Raw genomic sequence first — 15,910 nt, 5'->3', positions numbered from 1 at the left:
TTTTTAAAAGCAGAAGGGTCCCAGAAGGGAAAAATCCTAAAAATCAAGGACTGATTTATCATATATTACAATGTACTACAATGGGTCTCTCCATTGTATGCCTCCTGATAAGATGCAACAGCAAGTACACAGTATCATCTAAGAGATATTCTTCCCCAAAACACTGACCACGAATATTACCAATCCTCTAGATTTAATTATCTACAGGGGATGGAGCAACGCAATAAAAAAATCACTAAAATATAACCAGCCAAATCCAGACTCTGGGAAATTCTACAAGCCTAATGACCTAGTCCCTTCAATAAATGGCACCAAAATAAGCATGTAAAGACTTAAGAGGGGCCACGCCCGAGGCCTAGTGGTTGGGGTTGGTGCACTCCACTTTGGCAGTCAAGGTTTGGTTCCTGGGCACAGACCTACACCATTTGTTGGCGGCCATGCTGTGGTGGTGACCCACATGCAAAATGGAGGAAGACTGGCACAGATGTTGGCTCAGGGTGAATCTTCCTCAGTGAAGGGGGGAAAAAAAAAAAAAAGGTGGGGGGCAGCCCCATGGCATAGTGGTTAAGTCTGGCACGCTCCACTTCAGCAGCCTGGGTTTGTGGGTTTGGATCTTGGGCGCAGACCTATACCACTTGTCAAGTCATGCTGCGACAGCGACCAACATACAAAATAGAGGAAGACTGGCACAGATGTTAGCTCAAGGCTAATTCTCCTGAAGTGAAAAAAAAAGGAGGAAGATTGGCAACAGATGCTAGCTCAGAGTGAATCTTCCTCACCAAAAAAAAAAAAAAAAAAAAGACTTAAGAGACATATTAACCAAACGCAATGTGTGGATCTTGTTTAGATTTTGGTGGGAACAAGCCAACTGCAAAAAGACATTTAGACACAATTAGGGAAAATTGAACATGGACTGGGTATTCAATTAGATTAAGAATTATTGTTAATTGTTAGGTATGGTAATGGTATTGTGACAATTTTTTAAAGGACCTTATCTATTAGATATACACACCAGACTACCCTAGTAAAATCATATTTGAAATTTGTATTAAAATACAATACCATCCCACTCCCTTGAAAGAGAGGGAGTGGGAAAAGATAAAACAGGGACAGCAACTTTTGATATTTGTTCAAGATGGATGATGGTAGATGAGAGCTCATTAATCAATTTTACTTCAGCAAATGCCTGAAAATTTCTGTAATAAAATCTTATTTTATATATATATACTATACTATATATAGTATATATATTACTATAATAATTTAAACCACTCCAAGCAATTTAACGATAACAAAGTTGCACCTAGATGTTATTTATATGAGATATATAATGATTCTGCTGCACCATGAAATAATTTTGCCATCTTTTAGGTATTTTTTTATATTTTTGGATTCTACTTTATTCATTTTTAGCTAGTAATTCCTGTGCTGTTATTGCAATAGCAAAATAGTTGAAAAAATTTGAATATATAAGTTGTGATAAATTATAAAGTATGTGGGATATAGGCTGCTGTAGGATTATCATAAATTAGATAATACAAATAAAGTGCTTGGCACAGGGCTTGATATAAACCTAAAGTTCAGTGAACCCTTAGAATCTGCCCTCGAAGAAAGCTCTTCAAGAGGACTTCCATGTAAGGATCAGCCTAAAAGCAGAAACCTGCTAGTTGACAGCCCTGCTTATGTGCAGTTGAAAAACTTTTAAGTCTGGGACACTACTTTTCGAGCAAATTGTCATTTCATCCATATTGCTTTTGATAAAAAACAAAAAAATACTACCATTAAAGCAGTATGGCAGTTGAGCAAGAGTAAATATCCTCTCATTACACATAGAAAAAAATCCAGCAACAGACAAACACACACACACATATAAAATTCAGTATATGATAAAGACAACATTTCATAACAGAAAGGAAAAGATGATTTGTTATGGTGTTTGAGCCCCACACTCATATCTTTCACCAAAATTATTTCCAATTATTTTAATTATTGCTTAAAAAATCTTTAAATGTAAAAAACAAAACCATTGCCATAAAAGTAGAAAATAAAGGTGAATTTTACATAACTTTGAGGTAAAGCACAATTTTCTAGGAGTGCCACTAAAGATACTATTGAGAAAAAACTGAAAGAACTCGCTACATAAGGAAATGTAAACTTCTGTGCATCAAGAAGTCAAATGAAATCAAAAGGAAAACAAATAGGGATGATAACTGCCAATGAAATGAAGGGTTAATATCTTTAACTATACAGGACTTGAAAAAAAAATCAATGTGGAAAAGATAACCCATTGGAAAAAAGTGCACAGGATATGAACAAGCTATTCCATATGGCTAGCAAGCATAATGAAAAAAATGTTCACCTCAACTAGAGATCAAGGATTTGGCTACAAGGATCCTCCTTATACCATTATTTAGAAAAAGAGCAGCAACAACTTTTAAGGTCCTACAATAATGGAAAGGCTAAGCATATTATGAAGCAATCACACATTATGTCTATACACCACTAAAAATGATGCAAAATGTTACCAGTAACATGGAAAAATGTCCATGTATAATAAACGAAAAAAAAGCAGACTACAAAACAAACGTAAATAGCATTTGTAGGATGATCTAACTTTTTAAAAAATACATCTGTGCATGGAGGACTTAGAAACAAAGATTTAAAATCATGACCACGTCATCTCCGGGATGGTGGAACGGGGATGGGAGACAGTAGAGTGTTCTATTTTCGTTTTGTCTTTTTTATGATTTTATGTAGTAAACACACATGGCTTTCCTAATAGGAAAAAAATATAACTTTTGCTTGTTCTTAAATTAAAGGATGAGGGCCGGCCCCGTGGCTTAGTGGTTAAGTGTATGTGCTCCGCTAGTGGCGGCCCGGGTTCGGATACCGGGCACGCACCAACGCACCGCTTGTCTGGCCATGCTGAGGCTGCGTCCCACATACAGCAAGTAGCAGGATGTGCAACTAAACTATGACATACAACTACCTACTGGGACTTTGGGGGAAAAAAAAAAGGAGGAGGATTGGCAATAGATGTTAGCTAAGAGCTAGTTTTCCTCAGCAAAAAGAGGAGGATTGGCATGGATGTTAGCTCAGGGCTGATCTTCCTTACAAAAAAAAAAAAAATTAAAGGATGAGACACAAATCAGTATCTTATCCTGATTTATAGAAGTCAGAAATAGTAAACAAGCAGGAACAGAAGACTAGGAAGTGAGGAACTCCTGGCCTTAACTTAGTGCCTTGATCTCTCTCAAATAAAAAAATCACTTGATTTTATTAAAACAAAATTTGTAAGATTTGATTTTATTTGTAAGACTAAGAAGGGCCAGGGCTTTGTTTATCTCCTCCTTAAAGAAACAGGTATACAATGTAAATACCACAATTTGTCAATCATACCTCAATAAAGCTGAGGGGGAGAAAGTAAAAATCTATTAAAAAGCAAACGAAAAAAAATAGGCAAAAGTTACTGAAAAAATAGTACCATGGGATTGCTTTTTCAGTGCTATTTAGATTGAACAGCTTAGGGCCGGCCCCGTGGCTTAGCGGTTGGATGCGTGCCTTCTGCTGCTGGCGGCCCTGGGTTCGGATCCCAGGGGCGCACCGACGCACCGCACTGCTTCTCTGGCCATGCTGAGGCCACGTCCCACATACAGCAACTAGAAGGATGTGCAACTATGACGTACAACTATCTACTGGGGCTTTGGGGAAAAAAAAAAGAGTAGAACAGATTGAACAGCTTAGTGCTTAATCTTTACCTTAACCAACTCAACATAACAAAATTACATGTTTTTTCACCTCAGGATACTTACAGCAACACAGAAACACCTGTATTTATAGCCGTGCTAAAAATACAACTCCAACTCTTAAAGACACCTAAACTTTCCAATAGGCCCTGTTCTCTTAGCTAAGCACTAAACTAAAATTCATTTTTTCTCATTTGTCATATCTTTGAAACCAACTACACATTAAAAAAGGGTAAGATGCCCTGAAAGGAAGCAGCAGCTCAGTTTAGAAGCTATACGGAAGTCTATTACAATTCCCTCCCTGGTTCTTCCCCTTGTCACTTGGATGCGTTAAAAACAGGCAATCACCACCTCTCCCTGCCCCAATAACTGTGTTTGGGCTAAGCAACTCTTTCTAACTGTTAACTTTCATGATTGAAACAGTTGAAGGAAAAGTTCTCAGGCAAATCTAGGCAACCTGAGATAAACGAAAACTAGCTAAGAAGCAGGATTCTTGAAGGCTGATCTTAAATTTCCAGAGAAAGTTCATTCCTCACATACTCTCATATTCCCAAAGGGCACCCTGAGTCAAAGGAAGAAGTGAAAGCCATCAGAAGCTTATCTATTCCACAAGATTATGGACAATTTTTCCATTAGACACACTACATGGCACTAACAGCCTCTAGGAATCTAGATGCTTTAAGAACTTTCTAGTAATTCCAGGGATAGAAAAATCTCTTTTAACTTTGGAATGCGATATAATTTTGTATGACTCTTTAGAGCTTTGTCCGAGAGGTCAATAAGACAATGAATGGCAGTGAAAAGCACAAAATGACTCTTATGCTACCAAAATCTCTCTGAAAACTGTCTACATTAATAGTAAGTAGGTCGCTCTACCTCAATAAGAAAAGAAAAATAAAAAAGGTAAGTATGTGAAGTGTGGTGATAAAAAAAGGGTAATGTATCAAGATCCAATAAACAGACTGTCCCACTTCTCAAATGGAGCAAAAGAAGTGTATTAAATATTTGAGGCAACTGAGCTAGCAGAACCAGGAGCAGAAATCAGGATTAATTAACTTCGTGCTATAACAACTAGTCTACTAAATGATTTATCAGTGGTAACTACATGAAGCAGCACTGACTTGAATAAAAAACAAGGAAAGCCAATTAGGAACTTTGCTTTCATAGACGCTTCTCTGACACAGCATCTGTTCCCTTCTGTTCCCACGAAGTAATGGTCGTACTGTACAAATTATTTTAGTATCCTTGAGAAATCATATGTGGTCCAACCCTCTGACTCTAAGCAGAACTGCATATAGTCAAGTAGCAAGAACAAATATGGAGCTCTGAATTCACAACATCATAGTGAACAGAGGCCATCATTAATTTCAACTAATTGCTGAATGAGGAAAAACAAATGGAGGACTGGTGACTGATTAAGCAGGGCAATGTAAGTTGTAGCCCATACTACCTACTGGAAGGCTGCAACCAAGCTAGAAACCAGTCTGCCCTCTAAGAACACAGAGGAGGACTTCCATGTAAGGATCAGCCTAAAAGCAGAAACCTGCTAGTCAAGAGCCCTGCCTACGTACACATAAATCCTGATCAACTTTTCTGTTATGTCATTCTTAAACATAAGTGAGCTGCAATTTACTATATGCATGCTATATAGTATTATTAAATTAAATATCAATTAAAAAATTTTATATAGGCATGTAATCATTACCATTCAATACTCCAGATAATTAAATTCAAACTGCAGAAACAAAACAAAAAACTGTAATTCATATCACCAGAGATTCAAGAAGCTACCGCAACCACAAAAAAAGGAATGCTTTAAAAAAAAGTACCAAAAACAAGAGCAATGAAGAGAGGCTGTATGGAATGATGGATGTGCAGAAGCCAAGAAAGCAATCAGCCAGACGGGAGCAAGCAAGAAGACCGAGGACTGAAAGAGAGAAGGGTCTAGGACCAGAAGTGGTTTAAAGATTTGTTATTATGCTTGAAAAGCTGGAAGAAGATAGGGGTGCAATGAAGACACACAATGCAAGAAAAAAAGAAAGGCCATTATAGAAACTCCAGAAAAAAACAAGTCTCTATAAGAAAGAAAATACAATCATTTGTGTTGTACTGGCTCTACATATTTACAGTCATAATGGACATACTAAGTTTTGCAGGCCTACAGTTGACAGAACAGGAAATAAAGGTGTATTATCTCAATTTACAAAGATAATCAATAGAGGAACAAAAAACCTCATGATATAACTATATTGGAGAATAGGAAGGCAGAAGTAGCAATGGTGGGGTATATGAACTAAGTTACTTACATGATAGCACAAAGTTAATAGACAATGTCTATAGTTGGTAAATCAATAAATAATACCATAAGCATATAATTTAGAGATATGGAAGTAATCAAAATAACTAAAAGTAGAAACAAAGTGAAAAAAGATTCCCTCTGGAAAGAGAGGGACCAGGGACAGCTGCTTTTTATTAAAAATTCTTTAATATTTTAACTATGTGCTTTACTACTTTCATAAACTTAAAAAACATATTTTAAAGAAAGGAGTGAAAAGAACACTCAGATTCCCATAACATGATCACAACTACCATCAGACACTTGCCTCCACCTTGATGGCACACCGACCAATGGCCCGCACAGCTTTGCGAACAAAGTCAACATCCACCTCTGTGGCATATTCCTTCAGTTCTGCCAGAACCTGTTAAAAATCCAGGAAGTGGACAACCATTAAGGGTTCTCAAACAGCAATTTAATGGCCTAGTGTTTTCTAAAGGCCAGACTTTAAGATCTAGTCATTATAAACTTGAATCTGCTTTAAGTCTGACCTGAGCAATGTTGGCTTGGGATGCCAAACGAATCATGATGTCCAACTTCTCTAGTTTAACATAGATGGGATCATTGTATTTCACAAAGAAGACTTTGATTTCCTGTTTCAAGATTTCAGGCCTGTAGTACACAGAAACACAAGATAAGAAAGGTGAGACATATATTGATATATCCTTCTGAGTCTACATTAATATCTAATCTCACAAACTTCCTCTACATCCCTCTAACCAGTTCCATCTGGCAGACTATTTATACCCTTTTTAAGGGTCAGGGTACACATTGCCAAGAAGAACTGCTAGAATAATCTGGCTCCAAACTATGGCCTGAACCATATTAAGCAGGCATTAGCTAGAATACTATTAAAAGGCCCTTCAGAAAATGAACTAAATTATAGAGCAACATCAGGCATTTATTACAAGAGCACTCCGAAACCAACTGTTAGCCTCCTGACCCTGGGCAAGCTGCTCTGCCACACAACATTTTCATTTCCGTACATTAAAAAGAGCTTAACAGTGGCCTCTTTAATATTGATATGATTAAGCTTAATTCAAAATTACAAACACTTTAATCACCAACTCATTTTTTCCCAACCTTTTCTGGACAATTAGGTTGATGTTCCTCAGGGCAACGTACTGCACCTCTGGTTCCCCAGACAGCAAAGTCACAAGTGGAGGGGCCAACTTCTTTAGCAGCATATTGTAGTAGTCAGAGTCCTTGGGCAACAACTCTAGAAATTTCATTAGGACTTTTACCGCTGAAAGCACCACTGCTGAGTTGGCATGAGATAGCCGGGGAGTTACCCGTTCACAGATGCTGAGTGCAGAAAAGGAAAATTAACATCTTGAATTATAATTTCTCTGGTCAATCCATTCTATAACGTAATGTGTCAGAGTCCCATGGCCCAAGTATCAAGAAATTAGAGAATCAGTTAGAAAAGTCAAAGCTCCATGCGTAGGTAAAATTGTGATCCAAAACTGCAGAAGCTTCATTCCCAGCAAACTACAGGCAGAGCAGGGACATCAGAAGACTTTAGGAAACCAGCAATAAGGGATGTTCAAACTGGAAGGAAACTAGCCAATACCCAAAACACTTGAAGCTCACACCATTTACCTTCCTGTATTATAGTCCTCTGTGTCTCCCCACATTATGTAAGGTCTCCCTGCCTCACAGCCCATTTCTCCTCAACCTATAAGAAGTCAAATTAAGCATTCTGAGAGTTATTTCAGAGTGAGAGGTATCAACCAACTGTGGCTGAAGGTTTCACTGTAAGATGCAGGAGGAGGTGGGTTGACAGGAAAAACTATCCAACCCGTCGTCTTCAGGACAATAAAGGAATCTCTGCTTTCAGGTTTTTGTTTATTTGTTTCTTAACAACAGAACACCATTGCAATAGTCTTCCAATCTCTTCCTCTTCTCCTAGCCTCACCACCTACACTTAAACGCCTCACAAAATCTTGAATATTTAATTATCTGCTGAGGGTTCTTCAGAAATTAACCTAATTTTGATAGCTCTTAGGCAACATGAGTGGCTAGCTGACTATATTCAGTTAAGGATACATGGTAAGTAAGCTGTGTTTCTCTCTTTTCCTCCTATATCTACTTGGCTAACTCCCTGACTTCCTTCAGGTCTTTATACAAATACCGCCTTCTCAGCGAGGCCTTCTCTCACCATTTTTTAAAATAATTTTTATTTATTTAATTTAATTTTTTGTGTTTTTTTTTTGAGAAAGATCAGCCCTAAGCTAACATCCATGCTAATCCTCTTTTTGCTGAGGAAGACTGGCCCTGGGCTAACATCTGTGCCCATCTTCCTCCACTTTATATGGGATGCTGCCACAGCGTGGCCTGACAAGCGGTGCATCGGTGCACACCTGGGATCCAAACCCGGGCTGCCAGCAGCAGAGCGCGTGCACTTAACCGCTACGCCATAGGGCCGGCCCCCTTGTCTGACCATTTAATAAAATGTAATTCCTGATCCCCAAATGCCCAGAATTTCTTAGATTTCTTCCTCACTTTATCTTTCTCATTAGCACGTATCATCATCTGACATATTATATACTGTATTATATGCACACTTCTACCCCATCTCTCAGAACAAGTGTTCCATAAGGGCTATGATTTTTGTCTATCCACTGCTGTATCCCCAAGGCCTAGAACAATGCTGGGCATACAGCATGGGCTCAATAAATACTTGCTGAGTGAATGAATAAATAAGTGTGAGATGTCAATGACCAAGAGAGAATAAAATTCTACATAAAGTTCTTTCCAGAAGATATCTGTACTTTCAATTATGGAAAGAAACTATCAGGGTGAGCTTTAGTTAAGTCCAGAGCGAACAATTTCCCAGACAAGTGAAGAGCACTTATGCTACAGTAGCTTGAGCTTCAGCCAGGCAAGGAAGGTTCTTATCTACCATAATTAAAATGTCAACCTTAATGAACAGCCAACATCTCTTCAGAAGTACTTTGCCTAGTTCAGTGCCTATATACACAAAATGCTCAATAAAAATTGGTGATACTTCCAACTCTGTTAACTAAAATGTGTAGATGTGTATATGAAATTTCAGAAGCAATTTCTGATAGTCAAAGAAAATTTGCAACACTAACATGGTAAAGGGCTGAGCAGAACAATCCAGGTGCCTTCCAAAAATCTCCAAATTCAGACTGACATGATTTCTATATCTAATGGAAGACATCATACATTTTGCTGGCTCCAACATACATTCTCTAATACTGAATTATATATATAGTTCAGCTCAATAATTAGTATCAAGCCACTCACTACGCATCTAACAGAACGAAAAGTTTGTCACTACAGTGAGAGACATTAAAAAAACCTTTGTTTGCCAAATGGCCAGGAACTGCCGTATGGGAGATGTGAGACCATGACGAGGGAGATTTTAAGAGAGGGCAACCATACTGTTGAAACAAGAAATGAAAAATACACATCTTTTAGGAGGAGCTATTTTTGCATGGTTTACTCCACCACCTAAAATGTTTGTAAATCCAGTGAGAAAATAACATGGAGATAGCAATATCTATCCCATAAGCCACCAATCTTCCTCAACATAATAGACCCTTATTCCAATACAGACTCGAGAATTTACTGAAGCAGGCAAGACTCCCAGATACCATCCAGGAAAAGAGACTGACCTTTGAGCTTCCCGGTCATCTTTAGGGTTGTAATTAGACAGGCAGTCCAATATGAAAATCTGGCCCCATTCGGTGCACTCATTCAGAGCTGTCAGCAACTTATTAATGTTCTGTGGGTTCAGATCGAGTAAGTTGCTGTTTGGGTGAGATTCACTAATTTCAGATAATGCTGCTACAGCATTAGCCACCACCTGGGAAAGAAGCAGATACGACCTTGATTTACCAATAACAGTAGAAATAGATAAATATTTAATCTTCTTTGGATCACTTCACAGATCTCAACTCATAATCATTCCTGAACATTTTATCTAGTCAGCTAGAAACAGACAAACTGCTTCCAAAATACATATTAAACTACCAATGATGGCATACATAGCTTCCTAGTGGTCAGGCAGGCCAGAATTAAAACAATTCATATATTAGCAGAGAGTCACACATAATTTACTATTGAAACATTAACAATTTTAATAGTGTTCAAAACTATCAATAGAATTAAGACATATGAACAGCTATAAAAGCAATGAAGTTTAAACATGAAACATGTAGTTTAGGCAATGAAGAGAAAAATTTGGGCCAAATAATTTTATAGGTGTATGGGTGTGCATGTATGGGGGTTGGGGAGATGGTAACATCTATCATATCACGAGTCTTAGAGTAAGAAAAGGTGAGCTTGAAACCCTAGTTCACTATTATATGATGTAGGGAGAGCAAATTATCTGTGAAATTCAGTTTCCTCATCTGAAAACTGCAGATAATTTAATCTACCTCAAAGATTAGTTTTAGTTTGAGGATCTAATCAGACGACATATGTGTGCTTTCTGCAAAGCCTTATGCAAATTTAAGGTGGTAATATTACCATAATTCATCAAGACTAAGTTGCCCAGTTTTTCACACTAATGTCTCTGAAATTGGGATGCCTTTTATAATCAATGGCACATCACTTTAATAGGAAGTATTTTTCTTTCCAGGTAATACATAATCTTATAATCAATGGCATCTTAGAATCAATGAAATATGTTATCTCAAATGTATCCTTCTTTAAGGCAGTAAGATAAATGAAAAATTATTACTGAATTTAAGAAAGTACACTTGCATCCTGACTTACAGATCTGGGAATCCATATTAGTTGCAAGGAAAAAAGTGAACACTCTATCAAAATTACAGCTTATTTCTAACATAACTAATCTACAACCAGTGAATGTTCAAAGTAATTTAACAATTGTAAAAACACCCAAAAATAAACAAAACACACACAAAAAACTACACTACAGCCCTGTACAAGTGAATTCAAAACCATATTTTGCAGTGAGGCTCCCAGTTGTTACTGAAGATTAGCAAGGATCTGTTAAGTATAAATGAGATGTGATAGGAGACAGCAGCTTCAGTAACTACGTATGTTGAAAAGATTCTTAAAAATGTCAACTCATTGTTAGTTCTTACTAAAGTCCCTTGCTAAAAGCTTGAGAAACCAAGAGTTGTATGATTATCCTTTGCTGGCAAAAGAAGAAACCTAATGGCCACAATTTAGCTATTGATTTTAATATCCACATTATCTGGGCAGTCTGCAGATTATCCCAGCATATAGTTTTACCTAGAAGATAAATGTCTAGAAAATATGATGTTTAATCAAATAATACACTTATGACAATATTCGTTATTATGTAAAGGATAACAATGTCAAAAATGGAATCACCTTTAGCTACAATTTAGTGATCAGAACAAAAATTCCAAGACGAAAAAACAAAGGGTCACTTGGTATGATTATGGATATAATATTGTAGTGTTATTAAGACAAATCAGGAAGAATTACCTAGTCTACCTAGATACTGAATGGCAGCAAGTATGCAGTTCTTTCTGACAATTTTTTGTTTGCTAACTCCACCATTAAGCATGGAATTTAGTGAAAAGTAAAAGGCATAAAGAGTGAAATAATAATCCTCTCCATCCTCTCAGTGCTTTACATGCAGGGAAAAGATATTTTATTTCCAGTGTACAATATACTCGATAGACCCAATTATAGTATAAAGGATCAAAATGTCATACCAGAAGACCAAATGCCTGTTTTCATCTACTGCTGCCAACACACGCCCAGTCTCGGTTACCAGGTGTCCAAAATAAACATCCTACCCATGACTTACCATTTCTGCCAGTCAAATCCTTTTCATGTTAAAAAAAAAAAAGTTAAGTATAAGGTCTGTTAATAGGAAATGCATAAGAAGAAAAGGTGAGAATTGGAGGAATTCAAAAAAAGCAATGGGGAGCAAAGAGAGCAGAAGGATGCGGAACAGAATGAACAATTAGAATTCCTATTATTATCTTAGGCAATTGGAAATTAAACCAAGGGTATAATGCAGCTAATGAAGTATATGTTCTGGTGGTAAAATAGGCAATTTCCATTTAATAACACATTAAAACAAGAAAGGAAACAGGGAAAAGTAAGTCTAATTAAAAGATCCAGAGAGATCAGATTACAGGATTATGTTTGGAAAAGCCTGCACTGAGAAAAGAGATCACTGCTAAACAGTCACTGAGCCAATGATCAACTAGAGGAGATGCATCCCCCAATAAAATTCTACTGTTCCTCTAAAATTCCTTGAAGTTCCTTCTAGTTTACCTTTCCACTTTCAACTCCTAATCATCACATTCAGATTGTTATGTTTTCAGAAACATATTGAGATGGGCCACTTAGAGTTCTCCTGGTCAGTAAGCCATGTTTCTCTCACTCTTTAATGGAAACTTAAAATAAGCTAGTCACATTTGAACCTAAAGTAGCCGAAGAAAAAGACTGACTTCAAGACACCAACTGGGTGGCTAGGGCATATGGGAAAACTCACTTGTCAATGTTTACACTCTGTTTCTTAGGAATTTTGTACTGTGTACATAGTATATATATATTGTCTATTTTTAAAAATAAACTTAAAAAATAGATTGAAACTTAAGATTTACTTCCTCTTCCCAAAGAGCCTTCTCCAAACAATAACTCAATATCACAAAAGAACGAATCTGACCTTTGCAGTAACTGCCTTGATTTATCCATGTATTAAAACGAAGGTTATGTCTCTTTCACTTGAATGATCACTTGGAATTTGAACTAAGACTAACCCCTAGAAAATTGGCATTGCTCTTGGGAAACACTGCCACAAAGAGAACCATGGCCTTTTAACTGTAATCTCAGAAAAATGAGAGTTCCCAAGAAAGAAAGGGGTTTCTAAATGAAGTTTTGCTTTAAAAATGGATTTACAAACAGGGTTTCTTAAGTGAGTTTGCTCAGTACCTTAGTTGATTTACAAAATGTTGGCATCTAGACTACAAAGGAACACATCCATAGCATCAAAAAAAATTTTTTTTATTCATCTTGCCTCCCAATTATGGTAAGTTCTGTTCTTTGGGAGACTACACTAAACATTCCTCCTCCCACCCCACCCCCCATAGATCTAATGTAATATGTATACTTTATAGATACAGATATTAAATACAAACATATATATATACACATATATACAAAAACAGGTATATAGATATATATAAAATCACACTCAATACTAGAGTGAGTCTGCTGAATTTTTTTTAAGGTAAGCAATTTGTGTTTTGACTTACTTTATACTATACCTAATAGAGTAAGCTGCACAAAGAGAGTTACTAACAGCTAAAATTGATCGAACACTTACTAGGTGCCATTAATCCTCATAGCAACTCTGAGGTAGTTGCTATCAAAATTCACTTATTACAAATAAGGAAGCAGGCTTTAAAAATGAACTTATAACTAGGGTTAGAGAAATTCAGTGACTTGCTTAGTCAACACAGCCAGAAAGGGATGGTGCTTAAATATGAACTCAAGGTTTGTCCGATTCCAGTGTCTGAGTACTAATCACTCTGCCTCCAGCATTTATAGAAGTTCCAAGAGCTGTGAACGTCAACTGGGGGAAAGGGAAAGAAAAATCAGAGTTGGGGGAGGAAAATATAATTAAAACATTTCCAGACAAAGGAGACATGCAGATTTATACAAGGAGAAAATGTATTCTTCTACTTTATATAGTTAAGAGATAATCAAATCCTGGCAGCACTTAAAGAGGCAAGATTTACTATTTAGCTATAAAATCTGATTTATAAGCTATTCCTATCTTATATGAAGCAATTCTGAGGACATAAATTTGACCTTATTTTTTTAAAAAGGGAGCAAGCTGGAGCAGTAGGTACGGTTACAATAAAAATGATCCTGTAAAAAAGAACTCTAGAAGGAAATCTAGATATACACTAGGAGTAGAGTATTACAAACAGAAGCTCCTTTATGAGAAGTCTCACACATTTCCCTGTCCCTTTGAATGATTTTCATCCTGCACTCTAATTTCACTCATGTTCATAGCCTCAGAACCCAAGAAAGATATCACTTTCCAGTACAATGACTTCCTCCTATTAACCAAATTACTACTTAGAGGACTTTCATTTCCAGCAGTGACCTTCAAGGTCATACGCTCTGAACAGATTTATGTTTCAGTTTTCCTGTTCAGTTTACAATCCTTTCAGCTGGTGCCTGTGAAGACCTGAATCAAGTGAAAGCAGTAGAATAACTGACCAAAAATATTATGATAAAACATACAGGGGGTTTACATATTTTGATCCTCCTAAAAAATCAGCAACAGTTTGGAATCTGGCTTTCTCCTTTATAGAGTTGTCTCAAATGATATGTTAAAACACAGGGAAACATGTATTTGTTCTAAGCATGTTTCAGTCACTGTCATCTTCTTAAGGACACAACAACTATGCTGTACCAATTAATTTTTTTCCGCCTCAAACAAGTAAAACTTAGAGCTCTCACTTTAAATCCAAGACACTACCCAGAAGGCCAACTGATAATACACCAACTATATATAATACATTTATAATGTTCTGTATTTTTCCCCATCTTCTTCTCTGGAATGAGGAAGTTGAGTTAACACATCTACCTAGTTAAGTCAACACATCTCATTATAGCAAAAAAGTCTGAATACATGGTAACAAGTAAAATTTACAAATAAGACTCAATAAAATTCATTATTTAAGTGGTTTAAGATGTGGTCTGACAAAATGCAAATATTCTTTTTTTGTGTGTGTGTGTGAGGAAGATCCGCCCTGAGCTAGCATCCATGCCAATCCTCCTCTTTTTGCTGAGGAAGACTGCCCTGAGCTAACATCCATGCCCATCTTCCTCCACTTTATGTGGGACACCGCCACAGCACGGCCTGACAAGCGGTGCGTCGGTGCATGCCTGGGATCCGAACACAGGCTGCCAGCAGCAGAGTGCGCGCACTTAACCGCTATGCCATGGGGCCGGCCCCTGCAAATACTCTCAAAGCAAAACACTACAAATAAATGTCCACAAACAGATGAAAGGCACTCCTAAGAATCAAAGAGTTACTTGGCCCATAGGCCCTAAAATTACATTAAAGCATGCTGTGACATGAACAAAACAAAAATTTATCATCACACCACTTATTATCTCCTTTTGAGAGTAAAGTAATCCCTTGCCAAATGAGAGCCTTGAGATCATCTTATAAAGGGGACACTTAGAAATGAACGAGCCATCATCTTTTGGTACACTACTAAATTACTGTGTACAACAGATCCTGTTTTCAGGAAGTTGCTGATGAAAACTGCTTTAAAGGTATATCCTTGAACAATTACCTTTTAAAAGTAATTTTGCAAGGATGTGGTCAATAATATTGTAAATAGACGTAACTTCATTTGTGGGTAGGCTGCCCTCAGAATTACCCTAAAAAACAATGTCTGGCTCTAAATAACATACAAAAGAATTAAATAGCTTTTAAAAATAAATTTGCCATTGAAAGATTCACCCTTCTAAAATCATAAATATCCAGCACCACAATAACTATACAATACAGAATATAATTGTTTGTTATTATTAGGGGCTTACTCTGTACCAGGTTCAGTATTAAGTGCTTTGCAAGCCCTGTATCCCTTAATGTTCACAACAATCCTACGACAGAAGCACTATTTATAATCTCCATTTTGTAGATGAGGGTACTGAGAAGTTTAGGGAGATCACACAGCTAAGAAATGGCAGAACAGGTTACAAATCTAAGTCTGTTTGGTTCCAGAGCCTGAGTTTTAACCACTGTGCTATAGTACTGGGAAAAAAAATAACATTTCACAGTTACAAAGCACTTTTCTGTTTTTGAGATACTTTC

At 36.9% G+C, this 15,910-nt stretch overlaps 1 protein-coding gene across 3 annotated transcripts in view; it reads right to left on the bottom strand.

Annotated features, from left to right (window-relative positions):
* The window catches only part of AP2B1 (adaptor related protein complex 2 subunit beta 1), a 122,258-nt gene that overhangs the window by 82,727 nt on the left and 23,621 nt on the right, over positions 1-15,910 (bottom strand). For all 3 annotated transcript variants that reach the window (XM_058560398.1, XM_058560400.1, XM_058560399.1), the window contains exons 6-9: positions 9,726-9,916; positions 7,165-7,386; positions 6,573-6,693; positions 6,350-6,445 (exon numbers count right to left, since the gene is read on the bottom strand). In XM_058560398.1, the coding sequence (XP_058416381.1) occupies positions 6,350-6,445; positions 6,573-6,693; positions 7,165-7,386; positions 9,726-9,916 (630 nt within the window). The remainder of the gene's footprint in view (positions 1-6,349; positions 6,446-6,572; positions 6,694-7,164; positions 7,387-9,725; positions 9,917-15,910) is intronic.

This window comes from Diceros bicornis, chromosome 18 (genome assembly GCF_020826845.1).
Source record: "Diceros bicornis minor isolate mBicDic1 chromosome 18, mDicBic1.mat.cur, whole genome shotgun sequence".
Taxonomy (NCBI): domain Eukaryota; kingdom Metazoa; phylum Chordata; class Mammalia; order Perissodactyla; family Rhinocerotidae; genus Diceros; species Diceros bicornis.
The sequence above is the reverse complement of the archived record's forward strand: the minus strand, read 5'-3'. Positions and strand labels throughout refer to the sequence as shown.